Source organism: Tympanuchus pallidicinctus, unplaced genomic scaffold, assembly GCF_026119805.1.
Source record: "Tympanuchus pallidicinctus isolate F22 unplaced genomic scaffold, pur_lepc_1.0 scaffold10, whole genome shotgun sequence".
Taxonomy (NCBI): Eukaryota; Metazoa; Chordata; class Aves; order Galliformes; family Phasianidae; genus Tympanuchus; species Tympanuchus pallidicinctus.
The window spans coordinates 8,083,648-8,106,255 of record NW_026294619.1 but is presented as its reverse complement, the minus strand read 5'-3'; the positions used below and the strand labels follow the sequence as shown (position 1 = coordinate 8,106,255).

General features: G+C 37.9%; 1 protein-coding gene across 4 annotated transcripts in view; it reads left to right on the top strand.

Moving 5' to 3' along the window:
* Positions 1-695: 695 nt before the first annotated feature.
* Positions 696-22,608, top strand: part of CBLB (Cbl proto-oncogene B) — a 142,122-nt gene continuing 120,209 nt past the window's right edge. For 3 of the 4 annotated variants that reach the window (XR_008210930.1, XM_052702660.1, XM_052702642.1), the window contains exons 1-3: positions 696-858; positions 1,585-1,743; positions 10,291-10,541. Coding sequence is in view for 3 of the 4 variants with exons in the window: in XM_052702660.1 (XP_052558620.1) it covers positions 715-858; positions 1,585-1,743; positions 10,291-10,541 (554 nt within the window). In the remaining variant the exon portion in view is untranslated. Of the gene's footprint in view, positions 859-1,362; positions 1,425-1,584; positions 1,744-10,290; positions 10,542-22,608 lie in introns of all 4 variants that reach the window. The other variant, XM_052702651.1, reaches the window with a different exon arrangement.

Genomic DNA, 22,608 nt, shown 5'->3' with positions numbered 1-22,608 from the left:
CATAGAAAGTAAACACGCGGGGAAGTTTTTAACATATATCCACTCGTTGCCCTGAGGAACTGCTGTCAGCATCTGCAGCTCTCTGGCCCATCCTTAACACAGGAAACCTCACTGTTGGCTTAAAAAGAAAAAAAGCTCTCTTTCTCATAAGAGGAGAAAACAGACGTGAAGAACGAAGAGAAGCTCCTGCTCTTTGTGGCCACAACAAAACTCTCACAAGTGTGAACAAGAGCTGTACAGGCAGAAAACACCAGAAGGCAACTGATTCTCAACACACATTGCGTGCTTCGACGAAACAGAAGCACGGCAGCTCCACGAGAAGGACGCACTGCCCAGAGCCCCGCACCATGCAACACAGCCCCCAAAAACCGAAACCCCCCACACCTCATCCAGCCTCCGAGGGCTTCAAGCCACCCCCTCGGGCGGGCACGCGTGAGGGGGCGGGACCGGAAGCTCCTCCTCCCTCCTTCCAGCCCTCCCACTGGCCTGTTTTCCTATCACTCTCATCATCGCCGGCCCCCGCTTCCCCGCCCCTGTCCAGCTTCAAGTTCACTTGCTGGCTTCCACGTCAAGCAAAGCCACCTCTGTGTTCTGATTGGCTGCGGAGAGGGCGGCAGTTCCCTCCCGAGGGACCAGGGCGGGGTTTCGCTAAGTCGCAGCCCACTCCCCTCCCGGCGCGCATGCGTGGGGCCGAGCCGTGGCCTCGGGGCGGGCATGTTGCGAGGAGAGGAGCGGCCGCCAGAACGCCGCGGGGCGGGGGAGGGAACGGGGCAGCCGGAGCTTCGCCAGCCTCACTTTCTCGGATCGCGCGGAGACCACAGCCTGCCTGGGGCTGTGAGCTGTGCTGCATACAGATCTGTGCGTGTGCCTCTCTCTATCTCTTTTCTAGCGCGTTGCTGCCGAACGCTCGCTCGCCGCACACGCGCGCACTCAGCGGCGGGTAGGGCTGCGGGGCGGGCAGGGCGGCGGGGCAGCGGCGCTCCGGGCTTGTCCGCGGGGCAGCGGCAGCGCCGCAGGGCTCGGCTCCGGGAAGAGCTCGCGCGTATATCGGCGGCGATCGCCGACGCTCGTTGACGGCCGGCGCAGCGCAGCGGTAGCGGCGGGCGCGGGATGCGGTCCGGCCGCCCACCGGGGCGGTAAGCGGGAGAGCCGAGACGCCCCGCCAGCCGCGGCCCTGCGCCCTGGGGCGCGGGTAGGCGGAGGAGCCCACGCTCGTTGCCGCTCTGTATGTAAGTGTCTGGCTGTCTGTCTGCCTGTCCACGGCCTCTCTGGCTGCTCCTTCGCTCCGCTCTGATTTATTTTCTCCTCTCCTTCCCTTTGGCCGCGGCTCGTCTCCCGTTTTTGTGGTCCCCTCCCTCCCAGCCCTTGGCGGAGCCGTTGACAATAAATCCGCGATGGCCTCCTCCGGTATAAACACAGCCCAGGTGGGCATAGGTTGTTTGTCACGGGAAGTTAAAGTTGTTCCTAAACGTGCCCTGCTCTTGCCCTTTCCTGCCTGTGAAGAAGGAAGTGTTACCTCGCTGGCTGCGTGACAAGATGTTCTGGAGCACCTTGTGAGTCTCTGTTCTCTGTCCCCACGGCCAGCCTGGTTCCCAGATGGCCAACTCCCAGAACGGCCGGAACCCACGCAAAGGACGGATCCTGGGCTTCATCGATGCCATTCAAGATGCTGTGGGCCCCCCCAAGCAGGCAGCTGCCGACCGAAGGACTGTGGAGAAGACCTGGAAGCTCATGGACAAAGTGGTGAGTGTGTATGTGTGCATGCTGGGTGAAGAATGAGTGTATTTAAAAAGATGCACGTGGGGAAACAGCATCTTCCTGCAGCTTCAATTGCTGTGCTCTGCGTGCTATGGAAAGTAAGGATGACTTCTTCAGTCTTAGGTTATTTAAACACGGTTCATCTCTTTTTTTTTTTTTTCTTCCTCTTTCCTGTGGCCTCCGGCTATGTGTTTTTTTTATTTAATCTTGGTTTGTGTTGGGAAAACAAATATGTGTGTTTGCCTCAGGCTATTGTTATTTTCAGATCCCTTAAAATGACTCAAACTTGAAAAGCTGAGCTGTCCTAACAAGAAACTGCTTAACTTGGTCTTGTAATCACGTATTCTGTGTGTTTTGTGTTGGATCACGTTGTTAGTCTGCAAACAAGACCTCTGAAGCATGAAACTTAGTTAAGCTCATCGTCCTTTGAGACATACTCATGATGGTAATGTAGATACATTTGTGCTTTTAGGAATGTGTGTGGGGACTGGGAGATGTCACTCTTGTCAGTTCTGTAAATAGATTTGTATGGCACACCTAACTTCTCAGTGTGTGCTCAGCATTTCTATGATTTTTAAAGTACTTCGAATTTTCATTCTGAAACTAGTAATACACTAGCAATACATTCTATCAAAAGTTATTTTTAAGGAAACAGGAGGATAGACTTCAGTTTTCTGGATCTTCTCCTATGTCCCTGAACCAGCCCCAGAAATTCTGTTTAGCATTATTCAAGATAAAACATCGCTGTAGATTAGCTAGGAGAGTTTCTTACCAATGATAGGAATAGTTTGATTTATAGCACAGATAGCTGTTGAGGAGGTGGAGGCACTCTATTTTGTGTATGAGTGATGCTTGACAGCTTCCTCTTGAAGCTGTTAGCCTTAGGTCCTTAAATCAAGTGTTATTACCTTTTAACTCCAGGAATTACTTGTAACTGTTTGCTTTCCCTGTGGCTCTTCTGAAATGCAGGTGTTCAACACCTCTTGAAGTTCCCCAGTAGTTAAGCTGCCATAGCAGAGAGAGTTAATTTAACATAATGGGCCTTGATGAGTAGTGATTTGGAAGTATTTGATTTTTTTTTTTTTTTTAAGCTACAAGAATAGCAACAGTATTTCTACCACAATTTCTGACAATGATTATAAACTTAGGAAACAGCCTTCATACAAATGGTATTGTATGAATTAACACAAAGTCTTTGGCATTTTCCTGTTACTGATTAGGATGCTGTAAACAGTGAGCATCTTGTAATGAGAAGTGCAAATATAAACCCTTGGAAGCAGGCACTTTTCTTTGGTAGAGGGAAGTTTTCTGCTCGTAAACCAGGAACCCAATGTGTCATTGCTGAAGCCATGTGGGGAATGTACAGCTTAATTTACAAGTCTGTATGGTACAGTTGTCCTTGGGTTGTTTGTGTGTCCACAAATACCGGAGAATCTTAAGCCCAGTGCTTGGACTTGCAGATTACTTTCACTCATCTGTTATGTTAAAGTTAGTTGTTGACAGAGCATTGGAGCAGCCAGCAAGGCCTGTTCTGTAAAATTCACTGAACACTGTACTGTGCTTTCTTTTTTTCATTTTACTGGATAAGTGTCCTCAATTTGGATCTTTAATGTATCCTCTTTATGCTGCTCTCAGTTAATCAAATTTTGTTTCCAAATTATATTAAAGTATACCAGACAGGATGATGTCATAGTGTGAGAATGCTGTAGCTTTCTGCTTGAATTTTTAGTGTTTGGTGCTTAGAGTGAAAGGATGTGTTTGAGTAAATTTAATATGTTGGCAAACAAATTTAAGTCACAGCCCCATGCAACAGTAGGCACAAGAAGACCATTTTGTCATCTGCCTAAATTCAAAACCAAGGATTAAAGTCAGAAATAGAAACCTGCTCATTCAAGCGTTTCTTCAAATCCTATTTTTGCAGCATGTCCCATGACTGATGTCTGTGGTTGTTCACTGATAAAAGTAATGCCCAGTGAAGGCAGTAGGCTATGCAAAGTCAGTGGGATGCCACCCAAGGTGAGGTTGTGGCGTTGAGGTCTGTTTTTGCTTCTTGTAATAACAGTCATCATTCTTGTTTGTTCTTTGTCTATAATAGCTGTGATAACTATTGTTTTGCTGTGGTTAGGTGGCTAAAGTTTTCTCCCATTCTAAAGAAGCGAGTGAAAGGGAAGATGAAAGCAAAGCAAAGCTATTATTTGACCAAAGGATGGAAAAGAGTAGTCTTAAAAACTAGAAGCAGAGTTCAGTTTTTCCCAGTTTACATTTCCTTTCCTCCTTCCGTTCTGTACCTTTCCTTGCATGCTCTCTGCTTTTTCCTCTGTTAGTAGGTGGTATCACCTGTATGAATTACTTGTCTTCAACAATAAGATATTAAGCATGACCACCAATGTTGGCATTTTATAAGATAGGTTTTATGGTGTATGTAAAAGCTCTGCCTAATGAATTTAAGACCTTGAAACTAGGAATGCATTACTACTGGAAGATGATGGTTATCATGGGAAGAACTTTGAGAGAGAATGTCTATTATATAAAGCATGGGAGCAGTTCATTTAATTTACTGCTCTGGCTGTTTAGACTTGGCAGTGCTATTGTGCATGTTATACTATGGTGGGTTTTAAGCTGGTGGAATTGTGACATGTTCTGAGCAGGATTTTTTTTAGAAAACAGGAATATTGCAGGAACTTTCAATCATATTTTTTTTCAATACACTGGCTCAGAAAATGATGCTTTCTACTGGGAAGGTTGACAAAAGGAAGTGTTTGTGTGCTCGTGCTCTCTCTTGACTCGCCTAGTTGTTTGACATTGCAAATAAGGATTTGCTATTTTACTAATTATCCAAGAGCAAATTGGAGTGTTATCTCCAAAGCTTGTACTACTGACCTAGTGAGTAAAAGAAGTATTACTGCTGTAACTTAGTAAGCAGTAATTTTTCCTTTGAACTGACATTGCCAATAGACAAACTGTTAACTGAATATGAGCAGCTGGAGAGCAGTTCAACAGCTTGAAACCCTGTGCTGATTGGGTGTTATTTGCAACAGAGTGCATTAATGCACAATCTTGCAAATCCATTAAATGTTGTTGTTCCAAAAGGGATCTAGAAAAGGAAATCAACAGTCATAACCACGGCATTTTCTAGCATATTACCTGATTGAAGTTGATATGAAGTTCTATGTCTGCATAGATTATTTGTGGATAAGAATTTAAATAGAGAAATGGAAGCTTCTCCTTTCCTAATTGGAACAAAGTATATATGACTCTCCAAAGTCAAGTGTTCCTCTGGGTATGTAATGTAAGCATTGTTACTTTGTATTCTACCAGCATGGAAACATATTGTACGGTTGTGACACCATAGATGTTCAACAACTGCTTACTGCTTGCTCAGCTGAAAAGATTGGTCACTGGTCACTTCCAAATATATTTTGATGAGAAGCCTTCTTTTGGGGCAATCATAGAATCCTTAGATTTGAAAAGAATAGTTAAAGACCATCTAGTCCAACTCTCCTGCAATGAACAGGGACATCTACAGCTAGATCAGGTTGCTTAGAGCCTTGTACAGCCTGGCTTTGAAATTCTCCAGGGAAGGGGCATCCACCACATCTCTGGGCAACCAGTTCCAGTGCCCCCCACCCCCCTCCCAATTGTAGAAGACTCTTTTCCTTGTATCTAACCTAAATCTATTCTCTTTAAGCTTGAAACATTTTTTCTTGTCCAATCAGAACAGGCTTTGCTAAAGAGTCCATCCCCTTCTTTCCCATAATTCCCCTTTAGATACTGGATGGCCACCATCAAGTCATCTCAGGGCCTTCTCTTCTCCTGGCTCAATAGCCCCAGCTCTCTTAGCCTGTCCTCATAGAAGAGATGTTTTATCATTTTTGTGACCCTCCTCTGGACACGCTCCAATAAGTTCATGTCTCTCCTGTACTGAGGACTCCGCATATGGATGCAATACACCAAGTGAGGCCCTGCCAGTGCCAAACAGAGGGGCAGGATCACCTCCCTTGTGCTGTTGGCCACACTTCTTTTGATGCAGCCCAGGATACAGTTTGCTTTCTGGGCTGTGAAGGCACACTGCTGGCTCATGTCCAGCTTGCCATCCACGAGTAACCCCAGGTTGATCCTTTCATCTTCCAGCTTGTCCCCTAGTATATAAAGGATATTGCCTTTACTCAGGTGCAAGACCTTGCACTTGCCTTCGTTGAACCTCATGAAGTTCTCTTGGACCCACTGCTCAAAACTGTCTAGGTCTGTCTGGATGGTATCACATCCCTCTGAAGCACTGAACAAACCCCACAGTGGAAAATAAAATTCACTGCGTTTAATGTAATTTCTGGCAGGAATGAAGTATATGTTGAAGGAGTGTCATCCTTTCACTTCATTTATTTTCTTGATTCACCTTCTTTTGTTATGTCTTTGTATTTGATAGCATTGTGTGTTGTGTTTTTTTTCTGAAGAATTGTTTTGGTATCTTCAAAGCTTCACTTATGCTGTGTTATTTAGAAATGCTTTTTAATACTTTGACTTTTTTTGTAGTGTGGCAGAAAGTACTAGATCAGTAGAGGTTTTTAAGGTGTAGTTTTGGAAGTGTAAGAGCACTGATGCTCTGATTGTTTAGTCCATTCAACACAGCTGAAAGCATCATTTAGCAGGTCTGCATGTTAGCTGTTTTAGCTGTGTTGCTTTCCTTTCTTTGTCCTTGACTAGCATTAGGTGTTAAAACAGATTATGCTGGGGCCGCTATACTTTGCTTGAGTAAAAGTTATTTTGTCATACTATTGCAGGGCTTTCAACTTTGCAGTGAAAAGTAAATAGAAGTTACAGCTTGTTACAGCTTTCTGAAAGAAGTCCATTGTCTCAAAGAGAAGGGCTATCTATTATTCTCATATCTGAAGATGTTACAGAATAAAGCTTTAAATCTGCATTGAAGTATGTTCAATTTGAAGACCAGCTTTTTTGTGCATGTCTTTGGGAGACAAATGTTATTGTAGTGTTTTTCTTTTTTTTTTTTTTTTTTTCCCCCTATGGGGACTAGAGTATGCTTGTCTGGAGGTTTTTGAGTTAACCATTTCAAAGTCTGTTTCTGTTAGATTAGGGCAGTCTTCTAGTTATTCACAGATAGAATTGCTCTCTCTATTGTTCCTGTAGGTCTAGAGTAAATACTTGAATTTACAGTGAGATAGTTGGAAGGAGCTTAGCCTTTCTTAGTTTACTTCAGTGGGAGAAACATTTCTTAGTAACTCACTACCTGATTCCTTTTTTTTTTTGAGTCTGCTTGCTAAATATATACATGCTTGCTTTCAGTCACAATACACAAATCATGTAGTGATATGATTCATGTCCGCTGCTGAAGTGTTGATGAGGACCATTCTGTAAAACGTAGTATGGAGACTTTTATTTTTGTTATTTTGTTTTGCTTTGAGTTCTGTTTTCTTTTGAAGAAAGGTATGTACACCACTTCTGTGGATTGGTAAATCTTTTGCGTCAGCAGCTGTCATTTCTTATTGCTTGCTTTTAATTGTGAACTGCTGTAGTACGTGTCAGAACATCCTGACTCTGGAAACCATATGGTTTACCAGCCATTTCTTTACAAACTGACTTCCTTTGGGCTGAAACCTTGTGCACTCTATAAAAGTAAAGAAAGCCTTGTGCTACTTCACTGGACCCCTAACTCAAACTAAAAATTAGCTTTCTTTTTTTCTGTCCACTGGGAATGTATAAAGCTAGTTAAGCTGTCCAATACAATTTTTTTGTATGATTTTTTTTCTTAAAGAGTTGTTTTGGAGATAAGAGTTCTGCTAATGTTCTGTGTTTATTTTTATAAGTTGAAGAGAAGACATAGTTGGGTAAACCATGACCACAGGATCTTGTTCTGATGTGTGTATGTGACTAATATCACCAGACTGAAAAATACTTTCTAGAATATCTGAAAGAGAAAACAATTCTTCACTTAAACTGGATGTTCTTTTTATGTTTGAATGGACTCGCTGTTTAAAATGCAACATTCAGCAGAAGCAATTTTTTTTTTAATCCAGGATAAGCAATTATTTTAATTGTAGTTTAGTATATACAAAGCCATTCACATTCTGCTTGTTGACACATCTGATTGAAAATACAGACTTCAGAAAGAGAGTTAATTCTTTGATCATGAGATTTAAGAAAAGTGAGGATAAATAAGCAATTTAAATGATTGCAGCCTTCCCTGCTTGTAGTCTCTTCTCACTGCTGATTATTTTCCTGAGTAAATATTTTCCTCCTTTGAGCTGTTATTTTTTGTTACTGTGCTCCTTGCTCCAGAAGGCTGTGACATCTAATCAGTGATATTGATTGGTGGCATCTATAGTTTGCTTTGAGAGAATGTCTATCTTTATTGATTCGTGTTTTTATTAAATCATAAGTTGCAGAAAACAGAAGTTCACATGGAAAAGGTCTGCAGTTTTCATAAGGGTTTCTCTGGGAAAATTTTACTCTTATCCTTAGGATTGCAGTTCTTTCTTAACTCTACTACAAAAAGAAATTAATGTGTTCTACATATATGACTTCCCAGTCTGTCTGCACGTGTGAAATTCTTTGCTCATATTTCTGAAATCTTCTTAAAGAATTCTGTCTGTCAGCTTAATTTTAGCATAACAAAAATAAAATTTGTAATCTCCATTTTAGGTCTCTCGTTAGTTCCTTTCTTCATCACTCAGGCAACTCACTTACTTGAACTGTTATTTTTAAAGCTGTTTCTGAATCCTTCAGAAAGCGTGATCTTCTGTATCTGTTTATTCTTTTAAAACTTATCCAGGGGTTTCTATGTTGTCCATCAGTATGTTCAGGTTTCCTTGTCTGACCTTTAAAGAATACCACGACATCCGACCTGTGTTCTTTGAGAATGTCACTGTGGGCATCTGCTAACCCATGGTTTTGACTGTGATGTTTTGTTCTGATAACATTATTTTTTTTATCACACTAAATAGAAACATCTTTTCCAAGTCTCTTGCATTTGTGGTTTGCAGCTCTAGAATTCATCACTCACTAATGAGATTACCAAACATCTTTGCTTCTTTTTATTTCCTTCCAGCTTTCTCTTTATCTTAGGAGGAATTCCTTTATGATCCACTTAAATTATTCTATAGCTTGCCTTGAAGACCTTCCTTATTGTTTGTACCTAGAAATACTTAGCACACTCACTACCATGTTGAACTGTGCTGTGTTCGTGTCCTTGTGTTTGCCTGTATCCATCTGCTGTCTTTTTGTTTCCCACCGAGACTAAATTTCTCTGTGGGAAGGACAATCTCTTTTACAGTGCATCAAATGGATTTTTGAGCCATTACTTGGTCTAGTATCTGGAAAAGCAGTATAAATCACTGAAATAACAGTGGATCAGTAGTGTGAGGGAACTGTTGTGAATGTTATGTTTTAAGTACTTTCTTTGAATGATATTTGTGTTTCTGTAGTACTAATGAGTTTGCACTGTGCTAGACGTACTTTTTTTTCACTTGTCAGTGCTTCTGTTCATTCTTCCATCTCCACTTCTCTAATCACGGTTACCTAAATCTCACTGTGTGATATGTTTTGGTATATGTTTCATTCTGAGAAAGAAATAATTATGTTTTTACTTGACTGTGTGTAATCCATGAAAGTTCTTAATGATGTAGGTCGAGAAATGGGGTGAGGAGCTAGCAATATAGATTTGAGTTCACAAAGGGATCTATATGTTTTTACAACCTTGTTAATTATCTCAGTAACCCTGTTAGTTATCTCAAAAGAATTGTCAAAGTCACTAATATACACTATGACAATCCCCAAATGATACCCATAACATTTTTATATGCCATGGGCTTATTTTTCTTATAGATATGTATACACACATGTACACTTGTGTAGGACATGTCCCTCTGCAGTGTTTTAGCTGAACTTGGGTAAATCAACTGTATCAATACAATAGTGTTCAAAGCCTTTTAGTTTTGCTTCTTCACTTTCTACAGAACAAACTACCAGATAATATTGGGTAGCAAAGACATAATTACTCTATGGATGTGTTCTGGAAACAAAAACAAAAATGTTTCTTCCAGAAACATTTCCATTGAAGACTGAATTCAAGTAAAGGTATTGAATTCAGCTGAATTGATTTATTTTTTTTTTTCTTTGAATACATAATTCAGTTATTTTTTGTACCATTTAGGAAGGTAATGATTCCAGGTCTGAGAACAGGTTATTTTTCTATTACTATGGAATTACTCTTGGCATGATATGCAATACTGTTTTGCTAGTATACTTCCTACAGTGGCATATAGTGGGCAGGCAAAGTTTTTCTTCCTTTAAAAGCTATGTAAGCAAACTATGTTTGTCATAAATGTGACAGCATTATGTCAAACTTGATTTCCTTTGACATCGGGGCTATGTTGAGATTTCATGGAATATAAATGAGGTAGGACTTAATTCTTCATTTCTGAAAGGTAGAGGAACGTGCTTGTGCATTTCTTAAGATGTCAGGTCTTTTTTTGCCCCCAACATATTTGTCTTTTAAAATTTATTTATTTCTGCTTGTAGGTAAGACTGTGCCAAAACCCAAAGCTTCAACTCAAAAACAGCCCACCCTACATTCTTGACATTTTACCAGACACCTATCAACATTTGCGACTTATACTGAGCAAATACGATGACAACCAAAAACTTGCACAACTCAGTGAAAATGAGTATTTTAAAATCTACATTGATAGTCTCATGAAAAAATCAAAACGGGCTATCAGACTCTTCAAAGAAGGCAAGGAAAGAATGTATGAGGAGCAGTCACAGGACAGGTAAGAGAAACATTTAAATATGAAGTAGATTTTTTGTCTGCATATTTAACACTGTTTGTCTGCAGATATTGTGTCTTGACATTTTTAATTATTTAAAGAACAGAACTATTTATTGTTTGGATTCATTGACCCTACATGTCAAACAACAATTTGCTGCATTTGTTCTGCTGCGTACTCTTATCTGTCACTTTGCGACCTTTAAAACCAAGAACATTTCCTTCATAAAACATTAATTTCATTGTAATTACTTGTTCACAAGGCCTTACAGTATGTAGTTATCTCTGTGGCAGAGAGCGACTGGTATCTGGTCTGAGCTTGACCTCTGTAGGTCACTCCTTAAAACTATGGGAGCCATAATGGATGTTGACATACAGCTTTCACAAGTGATGAATTGGAACAAAATATTATTCATGTTTTTGAGATACTGCACAATATTAGTATAAGGTGAAGCTGATGTTAGTCAGAGCTGAGAAGTCTGTTCAGAAATCTAATGGATTCCTGATTTGCAATGTTTCCATTTTAATAACCAGGATGAGTGTCTACTTTGTGTACTGTTGCAGTGGTGGGTAAGAAGGCTATTAATATTTGATGTTAGTACATATAATTTTCAAAATGATATTTCAAGGATTTCTGTGGAAAAATCTGCAGTTTTGTTTTGAGAATGGATAACAGCTGTGATGTGACAATTGGCATCTGTCATTTGTGATATATATTTAGACCTATAGACAGTGAATGGACAAATTGTATCCCTGCTGTTCTGTCTGCACCTGAGCATACAGATAGGTTTGTGGTATAGTTTTACTGCTGGTGAAAATGGTGGTAGAAGCAGTGAAACGTCCACGTTACTGTAAATGTCACTGCTGTTATGTTTGAGTGATGCGTGTGTTCTATGTTTGAGTGATGCGTGTGTTCTTTCCACATATTCAGTAATGATTGTAGCTATTCAATATAGTGGCAGTCCTACGGTGCTTGATAACTGACCTGAAGCTTGCTTACCATGCAAAGATTTTTATTTTTGGGAAGTATTTAAAGACCCTTCAATTATGAAGATGCTTAATGCAATTTACCTAACAGGGACAAAAATGCAGTTCAGACTACTTGAGTGATGAGTGTAGATCTTGACGTGTTCTGTTTGTATTCCTAAGTACAATAAAAGCATTCATTTAGATGCAACCTTACTAGAAGTTCTGGAAGAATCGTTTAGCACTGAGCATATGGTGTCTTCCCTTAATAACCTGTATTTGTTGTGCAGACAAATGTCATTGTGTTGCAAAGGAAATAAGAACTTTTATGACAAGGGAAATTTGACATAAATGACTGCTTTATGTAAACAGGTTTTATTTCAACTTCCCTGTGGTGCACGAAATGCAGATTTATTTGTGGATTTTCTTCCAGTTAGCAATAAATTAAAGCCAGTTTCAGCATGACTTTTTCAAAAACAGCCTGCCATAAGTACTGAGCAGTCATCTAAAACAATATTCCAGGAACTCTATCTAGTTGCTAGAATTGCTGAATTGCCTTCTTTTCAGTGTCCCACTTCCCTTTCTGCATAAGAGTGACAGTGGTGATTCAAGGACGTCTTATGTAAAGCAGACAGTTCTCGAAGGTGCAGTTAGCATTTACTGTCATTTATTGGGTTCATTTTTATAAGGTGATTGGATAGGAAGGATTTTAAAACAAAACATAGTAATGAAGTGCAATGATTGACATTGCTCTTTAAATTTGTGTTAGGGAAGCTGATAGTTATGTTGCCAGACTGATACAGAGTTTGAAGCTTGAGGAAGGAAATGTAATAGAAATGTTTTTTTGTGCTAAAACAGCTAGATGTGCTTCCTCCATAAGGCAGATTCTGATGTGCAGTAGAAACTAAGGCTAGAATGTTTAAACAAAACATAACAGAAGCATTGTTCCAGCAGTTTATGCCTTTTGCCCTTGTAAGTTAAATATACATCTCTGTGACTGAAGTGTCACTTCTTCATCTCCTGGCAATGTTTTGTCTGTATGCATGTCCCAGTATTAAGTTGAATGAAGGTATCCTTATTTGCTCAAACCCTGTGACCCTGCTTCCTCATCTGTGCTTTGACACACTTGATCATTTAAACTCTTGATAAGTTAGTAAAAGAAGCTGTCTATTTAGCTTCTTCACTTCAAAATGTTTGCATTAACTTAAGTAGTTTAATTGTTAACTTTATTTAAAAAAAAAAAAGCATACAAGTGAAAACTTCAATATTTCTCAAGATGTTTTTTAAAAAGGCAGTCAGATTGTATTTAAAAAAAGAAAAAAAGCCTTTGATATGTTGACACCTGGCCAGTTTTTCTGGTTTTCAATCTTGCTTTCCTGTTTTCTTTTCTGTTAGTATCTGTGTGATAGGTGGATAAAAAGATCATTGCTGGGGGGTGGAGGGTTTGGGGAGCAACTGGCTCCATTTGGAAATGTTCTTTCTCTGTATATTTAAATGGTGTGCTTGTTAATCTACCAGTGCTGTTGAATAATCTTTTAACTGTTTATAATGATGGTACTCTTAGGAACCAGAGAGAGCCAATATACATGTGAGTTTTGTCTTAACTCTGTTAACACACAAGTTTATTATGAGCAACTTCATTAATTTTATTTCTCAGAGATGCTGTGATGAAATAGGGTAGAGTGATAGCCAGAATACCTATAAATGACTAAAGCCAAGAACCTAGGTTGTAGCACTGCTGCCTTTCTACATTCTGTGCCAGCGTATGTGAGAGGCATTTGAATGGTTGGTGCCCTCCTTTGTGTTTAAGACAAATCCTAGAAAGCAGAGTATGTATGGCTTACAAGTTATCTTTCACATACATGAGTTTTACCCACTTTCTGGATTTGGTGTCTAGCTTAAAATTATATCCTTTTGCTTAATGAGGTAAAAGTTAATATTAAATAAGTTCTGTTAGATTTATCAGTCACGCTTTGCCAGTCTACATAGAAGTTTTTCCAAGTGTGAAGTAGTTTAAAGACTTGTCATTGATTTTATTTTTTAAAAATTATCAACATTGAATTAAGATTATTGAATCAAGTTGAATCTACTTAAGGCTTTTCTATTTCTTTTGAGGGTCTTCTGATCTTTTTTTCCTTTTGTTGTTCTTTGGAAAGGAATTATTTCTGTGAAGTCTACACTTCCATTTGTCTTCTGGACACGTTTCTGAAACACAGCAAAGGTAGATGCTATAGGTTGGCAGTTCTTAAAGATAAATTTTTGCCAGGTGTTGAAAGCAGGCACATAAGTTACAGTGGTAAGAATAGAGGAGAAATAAAGTGGCAACTGGGAGATGGATTCATTCAAGATGTTGAAATGTGAGTCTTTGAAACTAACAAAACCTTGAGCTTCCCTGTGGTTACCTATGGACTGTGTCCTTGGAAGGGTTCCTCTTCAGATTGTTCTTTGTCTACTTGTTCATTGTCTACTTCAGCACTTCTGGGACGAGAGAAAATGTGAAACTGATGTGTGTATGTATTTTATAAATTTTCTAAATACTACTTGATTCAACCTGAGTTAGTTGGCTGCTTGGCTTTAAATTGCATTACAGAGGTGGAATTGGACAAAAATATGAATACTAAGTTGCAGGCAGCACAGCTAAAGCTGAAAAGGTTATAGAAGCAATGAAGTTGGTTTGAGGGTAAAGTAGGAGGATAATTAAGCAAGTAGGAAGATAATCAAGAAAGACCCTCAAGATGACTACAGCATTCCTCTTCCCTACAGGAGGTCTAAATTCACTTGCTTGTTTGGCTGCTTGGTATCTTGAAAGAGACTGCCTGCTTCTAGACTGTTTTCAGTGTTTTGTTAGTTATTTGTACCTCCAGGTCATGTAATAGTTCAGATTCTTCTTTTCCACTGTTCATGCGTTCCCTTGCTATATGAAGCTGTGAATTAGTGTGTTTACAAGATACTCCATTTTTTTTTTCCTTCAGTTCATATTGACACTTGAGCGCAGTTAAGGTTCTTGAACAAAGTTCCTGAACTGACATATCAAAGTACAGAGTACTCTCAGTAAAGACCTTTCTACTGCTTACTATGAAGCACAGATTTGATAAGAATTTACAAGGCTTATAATTTGGCTAGCTTTGTAACTTGATTGCATCTCCAGGCAGAGGAGACTGAGAAAAGAATAAGGAAGAGTGCACTTGTAGTTTAAGATAACTTTCTTGGACAGGTTAAGATTGTTTTGTTGATGGTTTTATTATTTTTTGAATCTGTCTCTTGTACTTTTTAAATAATTGTAGTGGCTTTTTTAAAGAGCCAGTTGACCATTGGTCAACCTCAGCTAAGTAACTTGATAGTTGTTGAATGGTAGCCTTCACCAAGGTTTGAAATTTAAATTGTAATGTTTTGGTGAAAGCTATTTGCACTTTTGAGGATCATCTGATTTGTCCATTTTCTACTCATTTTGTTTTGTTAGTCTTCAGTAAATTGTGATCTGAAGACTGTCTTTAAGTACTACAGGTCTGTTGCCTAACATGATCTCTAAATTTCTATACTATATCAACACTAGTTAGGTAAGAACGCAATCAATACATTTATTTTAATCTTGCTGAAGTTGAACTTAAAAATTAGAGTCCTTTCCTCTACTGTCTGTAGGTATCTATTTTTTTAGATGATTCTGTCAGTACAGTTTATGGAGAAGAATCAACAGTGTTGTCCTTGGGGAAAAAAGACAACTCTTTCTATGTGTAACCTATAACAGGACAATTAGCAGTGGAACTTGGTGTATTAAAATGAAGAGGCTTCTGAGAGGGGGAAAAAAAAAAGTGCATAAGTGATTGGATTAGAAGAAAAGGAAATGCGTTGTTTTTTGAAAGCTTTTATATTATGCTGAGAATTTTTACCTTCTTTCTCCATTTCATGTGATGTAAAACCAGATGTAAACCAAAAGAAATTTAATAAATCCTTTGGCATACCTGAACCATATGAGTAACTGAGTTTAATGCAAATAAAGTAAAACGTACGCTCTTTGCTACTCTTAGTTTTAGTCTAAATTAAACAAGGAATGTTATACAAACAGGCCCTTAAGACAAAGAAACTCTTGTTGCAGGTGAGAACACATGGAGGTTACAGACTGTAGGGCAGTGTTATGACAGCTTATTCTCAGTATAAAAGCAAATAGGTTGTGTGACTCCAATTGTAAGGCTGTATTTCAATTTTCAGGTATTTTTGATCATTTTCAGTGCTTGGGAGGTTATTTTATAATAGTATTATTATCAAAATAACATAGAGGCAACTATTTATTCATATTCCTGGGGAAGATGGGCTTTAAAACCACAGAAGATCCTAAATAAGAAAAATAATGGTTTCTAAATTATTAAAATTGATTTAGATCCTCTATTCATATTGAGTTAATGAAAGACGGGGTTATATGTGCTTCACTTTTATGTTGCGCTCTATGATAAAATCAAATAGACCATGTGTTAATAGAAAATGCTCTTTTGGATGTTTTCTTGCAAGTAAGGTGATGTTGACATCTATGCAGAATTTACCTGGTTGTCAGGCAATATATGCAGTCTGATATACTCATTGTGCTTTGTATAATGACTTGTGCCTGTGAGAAATTTTGTATGGTAATACTGCCAAATTATGGCGTGCAGCATTTACACTCACTGTGTGTAGAGGTGAAAGCTTTCAAAAAGCACCGAGTTGTGAGGAACCAATCCTCAAGTCTTGATAAAAAAAAAAATCAGGCTGCATGTACAAGGGCCACTTTTGGTCAGTGGCTGCCCATTTTTTTTGAATTGTCCTCACAGATTCTGTAATTTTATGTATTCAATACACTGAATGTCTATAAAATTATTGATATTGGAGGAATGAGGCTTTTTAATTCTAAAAGTAGGCTTACTGTCTTTTGCATAAAACATTTGTGATGCTGATAATGCGTTGGTACATTTCTTTTATTCTCTTAGATTGAAAAATGCTAAACAATATAATGGCCTGTTCTCTTTGAGATCAGCTCAGGGATACAGTTTGCTTGATTTGATAGATAGCCCTAAACACAACAGTTAGAATAGGAATAGGTTAAATAACACCTGAAGTGTCATCAAAACCCAACAGAACATCATTAAGTTGTATCTAAAAAAAAAGCATTATCTTAATATGTAATTATAAAAAAAAAAAAAATCAATAAATGACCATGTGTGAGAAATAACACTTCCCAAACAGAGTGACTGGGTTGCTGTCAGAAGCAACATGTTTGTAGTGTATGTGAATAGTACTTTTTTGAATGTTTTGGTTTTGAGTGCAGTCAGAGTAGAGCTGAAGAATGCGTTATTCAAATAGTGATAGAGCTAGAGGGAATGGTCCCAAGCTACGCCGGGGGGGGGTCAGATTAGACATTAAGAAAAATTTCTTCTCTGTGAAAGAGCGATCAGGTATATTCAAACAGGCTGCTTAGAGGAGTGGTTGAGTCACCATCCCTGCAGGTGTTCAAGAAACATTTAGATGTGTACTAAGGGACATGGTTTAGTATCATAGATTCCTTAGATTTCCCATGCCAGAATTATCCTGTTTTTAATGAAAGGTCTTGACTGTAACGTGCTTGTTACCCAATTTTTTACTCTGTGTAAAGTGAAATATATAGGAGGACGTATAAGCAAATATCTTGATAGATCAAAAAAACTGGTGAACAAATAATTTGTCATATACTTGGTCATAAAGATTGAGTTCATTGTTTTTTCTCATATGTCTATTATGAAGGTAGACCTAATCATATGTTTTCCTAATGTAATCTAACAATACATCAAAGGGGAATCTTAAATGTAGCAGATATGTAAGAAACAAAAATTTGGGGAATATATAGTAGATGATTGTAATCAATAGTGACATTTAATTCAACTATCAATTCCTCTCTCTATAAAGGGATCTCTTTATTAAAAGAAAAAAAAGCTTTCATTTGTTGTTATGCTATGCTCAGGCAGTGCAAATTTAATTTCATCCTAATGTTAATAATTCTGGTGTATGTAAAGAATGAAGTTCACAGCTGTATCTCATGTTATACCCAGTATTACATTTATATTGCATAATATAAATATGCTCCTGATAGGAAGAATACCAAAAAATAAGCTGTGGAAGTCTTATCACCTCCTCATTAATTGTTCTCTACCTCTTGAGGCCTAAATTATGTGTAAAAATTTGTGTTTAGATGGGAATGACTGAGAGTAGAGAAGATCTAGATGCTCTCAAAAAGTACCTGGCATATTGAAGAATTTTGTTATACTCTGTGTTGGTGGCAGAAATAAAGGCTTGGTCAATCTAAATTGAATAAGTGTATTCTAAAGAGCCAGTTTAGTTACACTCAGGGGTCCAGCCTTTACTCTTTCTCTGTTAAAAATAAAAAAAATAAAAATAAAATGTTATTACCTACACTGAGAATCAAGAAATATGTTAATAACCTTAATGTCTTGTGTGTCCCAGTCCTCAGTAATATCTTATAGGATTTGCTATCCTCTTTTTGCCCAAAAAAGAGGGGAAAAAAAAATTTTAAAAACCTTGATTAACTGTATGCCAGAGACATTCTTAACTTTTTAAGAGGAGATCAGTTCATTTGTTAGGTATTACTCTTTAACTGTGATATCTTGGGCGATACTATATTGCTTAAAAATGCAGGAGAAAAAAATGTGCCTCTGTTACAAGTTAAAGGGCATTAGTTCAATACAGACAAACTTATTAGCATTTGTTTTCAAAGTGTTCCAATTGAAAATAGTCTTTAGCCAAGACAATATTCAGCCAACTGATTTCAGAGTTGATTCTGAGTCATGAATGTCTGTCATGGGAAGTATGAAATGCAAGGTCAGTAATAAAACATCCCTTGCCTAAGAACAATTGCAAGACGAGCGTTTAAATTTTGTTTAAAGCAGTCATTAATTTCTAAATGCTTACAGGTGTATGCCCAAAAGCAGACCTTTAACTGCTGTCTAGTGGGAAAGTATGTAAATATGAAGAGAAACACCTTGAGATATTTGCATGTCGACCTTTTAAACTGCTTATAGGGCTGAAGAGGACTAGTCATTAAATAACTTTTCAAAATTAAATGATCGTATTTCCTAGATTATTTATTTGGGATTTAATATCAGTCTCTGTGCTCGTTGTTCTTATTTCTTGGAGAAAGCTTCGTGTTTTCAAAAGGAAATGAACAACTGTAAACTCGGAAGTTGTAAGCTTTAGCAAATCGGGTATCTAAGTCTTCAGTCATTGCAGAGGGCTATAAAGGGTTAAAATGCATGTTTAATAAAGGCGCTGAGCAACAAATAGCGTGAAAATGATTGATGTAGTTCAAGTATAGTCTCTTGTTAAAACTCAGAAGTGAAGGTTTCTATCACACCTCTTGAGCATGTGTTCCAACTATTACATTTGTCATTAAAAGAACGAAGCTACTGTTATCAACATCTTTTTCCCAATAATGCTAGTAAAAAAGGAGATAACTATTCAGTAGCTTAGCTTATTATTCGTCTTTTTTATATTTCCAAGTATTTGTTTTTAAAATACTAGGGAAAACTAGTATTTTTGTAATGAAATATTATCCTAACTTTCAGCTATGAAACATTGAAATCTGGAAAGTACATGTTCAGTTGAAGTCATCCTGATAATATCATGGCAGAATGGATTGTAACCTACAGACTATTGATATTTTCATTAGAATAAAGTTTTTGTACATCTGTTTTATTTCTAGTTTGGGTTCTATTCTCATTCAAGTTACTTCTGTTTTCTCTGCTTATGTCGGTCATTGTAGGTCACTTATGTCTGTTAAGTATTACAATATTTAATTCACTGCGGCACTTCCAGGTTTTATTGGAATAAAGAGTAGTATTTAGGATTCTGTGCCTTCTGGCTATAGCACTAACAGCCTAATGGTGGATGACAGGAGCGCTGATAAAGGCTCGTGTCTGTTCTGACTTTTTACAAATTTTTAATCCACAGCTGCATCTTACTGACAGCTCCTTCCTGGTGGCCACTGCTTCGTTGTTTCTACAGCTAAATGATTTGTGTCCTGTGCTCCAATTGGGGAAAAAACACAGAAAATAATGTGGCACATATAGTGCTGATTTTTATTTGTTTTGTCTCACTGAGGAAATCATGTGTCAACAGGGTGAAATCTTACCCTGCATACTTCTTTCAAATGAATTTGTTTAGTATAGGAGACTGTGAGATGAAAATAGTAATACTTTTTTCAGAACTCTTCATGTCTTTTTTATTCATAATTAACGGACACGCCAAACGCACAAAGATTCAAAGCAAAAAAGAAAAAAGAAGAAACATCCTGCTCATGTGCTTCTTTTTACTGTTAATCCCCATAATTAATGCCCTATGATGAATGGGACATAATCACTTGCAGAGCAGCACAGTAATGTAAAAAGACAGTACTCATCTGGGAGGTGTTCAGTAGTATGGATCACTGGTGACCCAGTTGGTACACAGCTGTCCCCTAGTCTATACATAATGCGGTTTCATTAACTACACGCATATCTGTGTGACAGGCTGGTAATGAGCGCCTAAAAGGAACTTTGCCTCATTTAATAGTCTTAAGTGTCGCTGAGAATGAGTAGTTTGTTTTGTCTCATTGTTCTGCTTTCTTTGGGGGTGGGGGTGGAGTAGAGCAGAGAGGAAGCTTTTCTGTGTTTGTGAAAGTCTCAGTTTTGGGCAGGTGGAGGTGGTTTATATGTGCAGTTTTTCAGTGTCTGTAAGAAAGTGTCTTTTTAAAATTTTCTTCTGAAAGCATTGTGTTTATAAGATTTTTTGTTTGTGCATTAAGAATTTATCATTACTGTTGCTAAGCTTTAATGGGCAACATAGGCACAATCTATTAGACTATTAGGTATGTTTTTATAAGGACTGCAGACAGAGGGAGAGATTCTTGGATATTTGTTTTTAAAATCAATCCTTTATGAAATTCTTACTTTCTGGGAATGAGGTGTGTTATTAGAGCGAATGACTGAAACATATTTTGGCATCAACAATTGCTTGAAATATATGAGCCCAGCCCATTCAGGAAAGTGATAGCTAGGGAAGAAATTTGCCTATGTTTATTCAATATAAAGAAAGCAACAAAAAGAAAACACCTACCTCCTAGTAGCTATTATAATGTGACAAAAGTTATCTAGTAGCTGAATCATTCCAATATAGTGGAAAAGAATCATCATATCTATTACAGAGGTTTGAGCCTGAGTTTATGGATGGGGAAAAAATAAGAAGTGTAAATGTGCTATTCCTCTGTTTATTTGCACTTTTTCAGATAATCCTCTATTCTGCAGCAAGTCTTTCCAAGACAGTCGTTACTTTAGGCAATTACTTGTTCATGCTTGTTTTTGGCATATTATAGACTTCCAACTGCCTTAAACTTTGTCATGGGACAAGTCAGTCTTACAAGGAAATCAACTGATAGCTGTGACAACATTGCTGAAGCTGTACATGTCCTTGGAGCTTTTATTGAAGGTGCTTGTACTGTCCTTCTGCACCTTTGTGGAACACCAGCGTGGAACACCTTAGGGTTGGAATTGATAAAGTTAGTAGAAGAAGATTTCTCAAAAATGTTGTCCTTTACTCCGCATAGAAGCTTCTAAAGGTTTTCTGTGTGGCACTTTACTTTTGATTTTAAACTTAACTAAGTAAGAATCTGTTATGAAAGAAAATCGAAACATTGTGCTGAGTTTAATGCAGCTTCTTTATGCTCTATTCCTGGATTTTCAGTTTGCTTTATGTAGCAGCAGATGGTCCATCTATTGTTCCATTATTCTTCTATGAATCTGACCCTCTGTAGTGGGCGTGTGCTTTTTTGGGGAGGAGGTGGAACAACTGAAATGAGCCTTTTTTCTTTTTCTTTTTCTTTTTTTTTTCTTTTTTTTCTTTTTTTTTTTTGTTAAACTGGAAACAATTATATTTGTTAAATTGCATCGATGATCTGGAAAATTCTAGCACTTCAGATTTGTTTTTAAGTGCAGCAAGGTGTTTTTTTTTTTATTGAAGTAGTTTTGATTCAAAAAGATCGTTAACTATCCCAAGCACTGTTTTGTGCCATAATTTTACCATATGTGTAGGGATTCATTTGAGATACTATGAATAAGCAGGATGAGTGCTTTCAAAGAGGCATTCCTGCTGTCCCACATCAACCATGTGGGCTTTTAGTTAAGCTTCTCAGGAAGACAGCAACATATGTGTACACAATGTGTGTATTATTGGCGCCCACTCGCAGTGTTAAAGATGTGTCAGCGTTTCCAGAATAATTCCCTATTTTAAGAGCCTTGTTTCAACCTGCATTTGTTAGTTAGCTCTGTGTTTATTGTTTGCACAGTTTCAGCCCTCATCATTTTCAAGTGTGAATTTTTGTCAGGTAAACAAACTGTATTAATGTATTAGTGAATTGAATGGGAGATCTCTAGAAGGGTGATGTTGTGATAGACGCTTCTTACTGACTCTGAATCAGTGCATTATCACTGTGCTGAAGTTGGGAAAGATTCCCCTATTTTTGAATAATGTTAAGAGGTATTTAGTAGAAGGTGGCTGTGTATTTTGTCTTCTTCCCATACTCCAATGGGAATATCTACATTCTGATTTTTCTAAGTGTACCCTGCAGGCGGAGGTGGGTTTAGCAATATTACTGTGCAAACATTTGTGATCATATGATCTACTTTTTCAAGTATTTTGCAAAAATAGCTAAAGAACACAAGGCAATGTAAAAGATTTTTTGTATACTCACGTTGTTTCTTGAAATAAGCCATATGAATGGAAAAGCAAATTTCTTTCATTAATGGTGAACTCATGTTTTTGATTGGTATTGAATTATCTCTATTGACTGTTGCCTGATATTTTTCTAACAATCTTCCTTGAGTATAAGAAACTTCCATTTTCATTGAATCTGTACCTGCAGATTAAGGTGGCATGGAAATAGTCTGGAATTCACAGATATCTCCCTTACATGTCAAATTAATCTAAAAAACAAACAAACAAAAGCACCTGAAAAATAGGGTGAATCGGAGTCCTTTTTTTTTTTTGTTTAGACCATGTTTCCCAATTTGTAGCATTCTTTCCAGAAACAGTTGTCTTTAACATGCAGCAGGACTGTA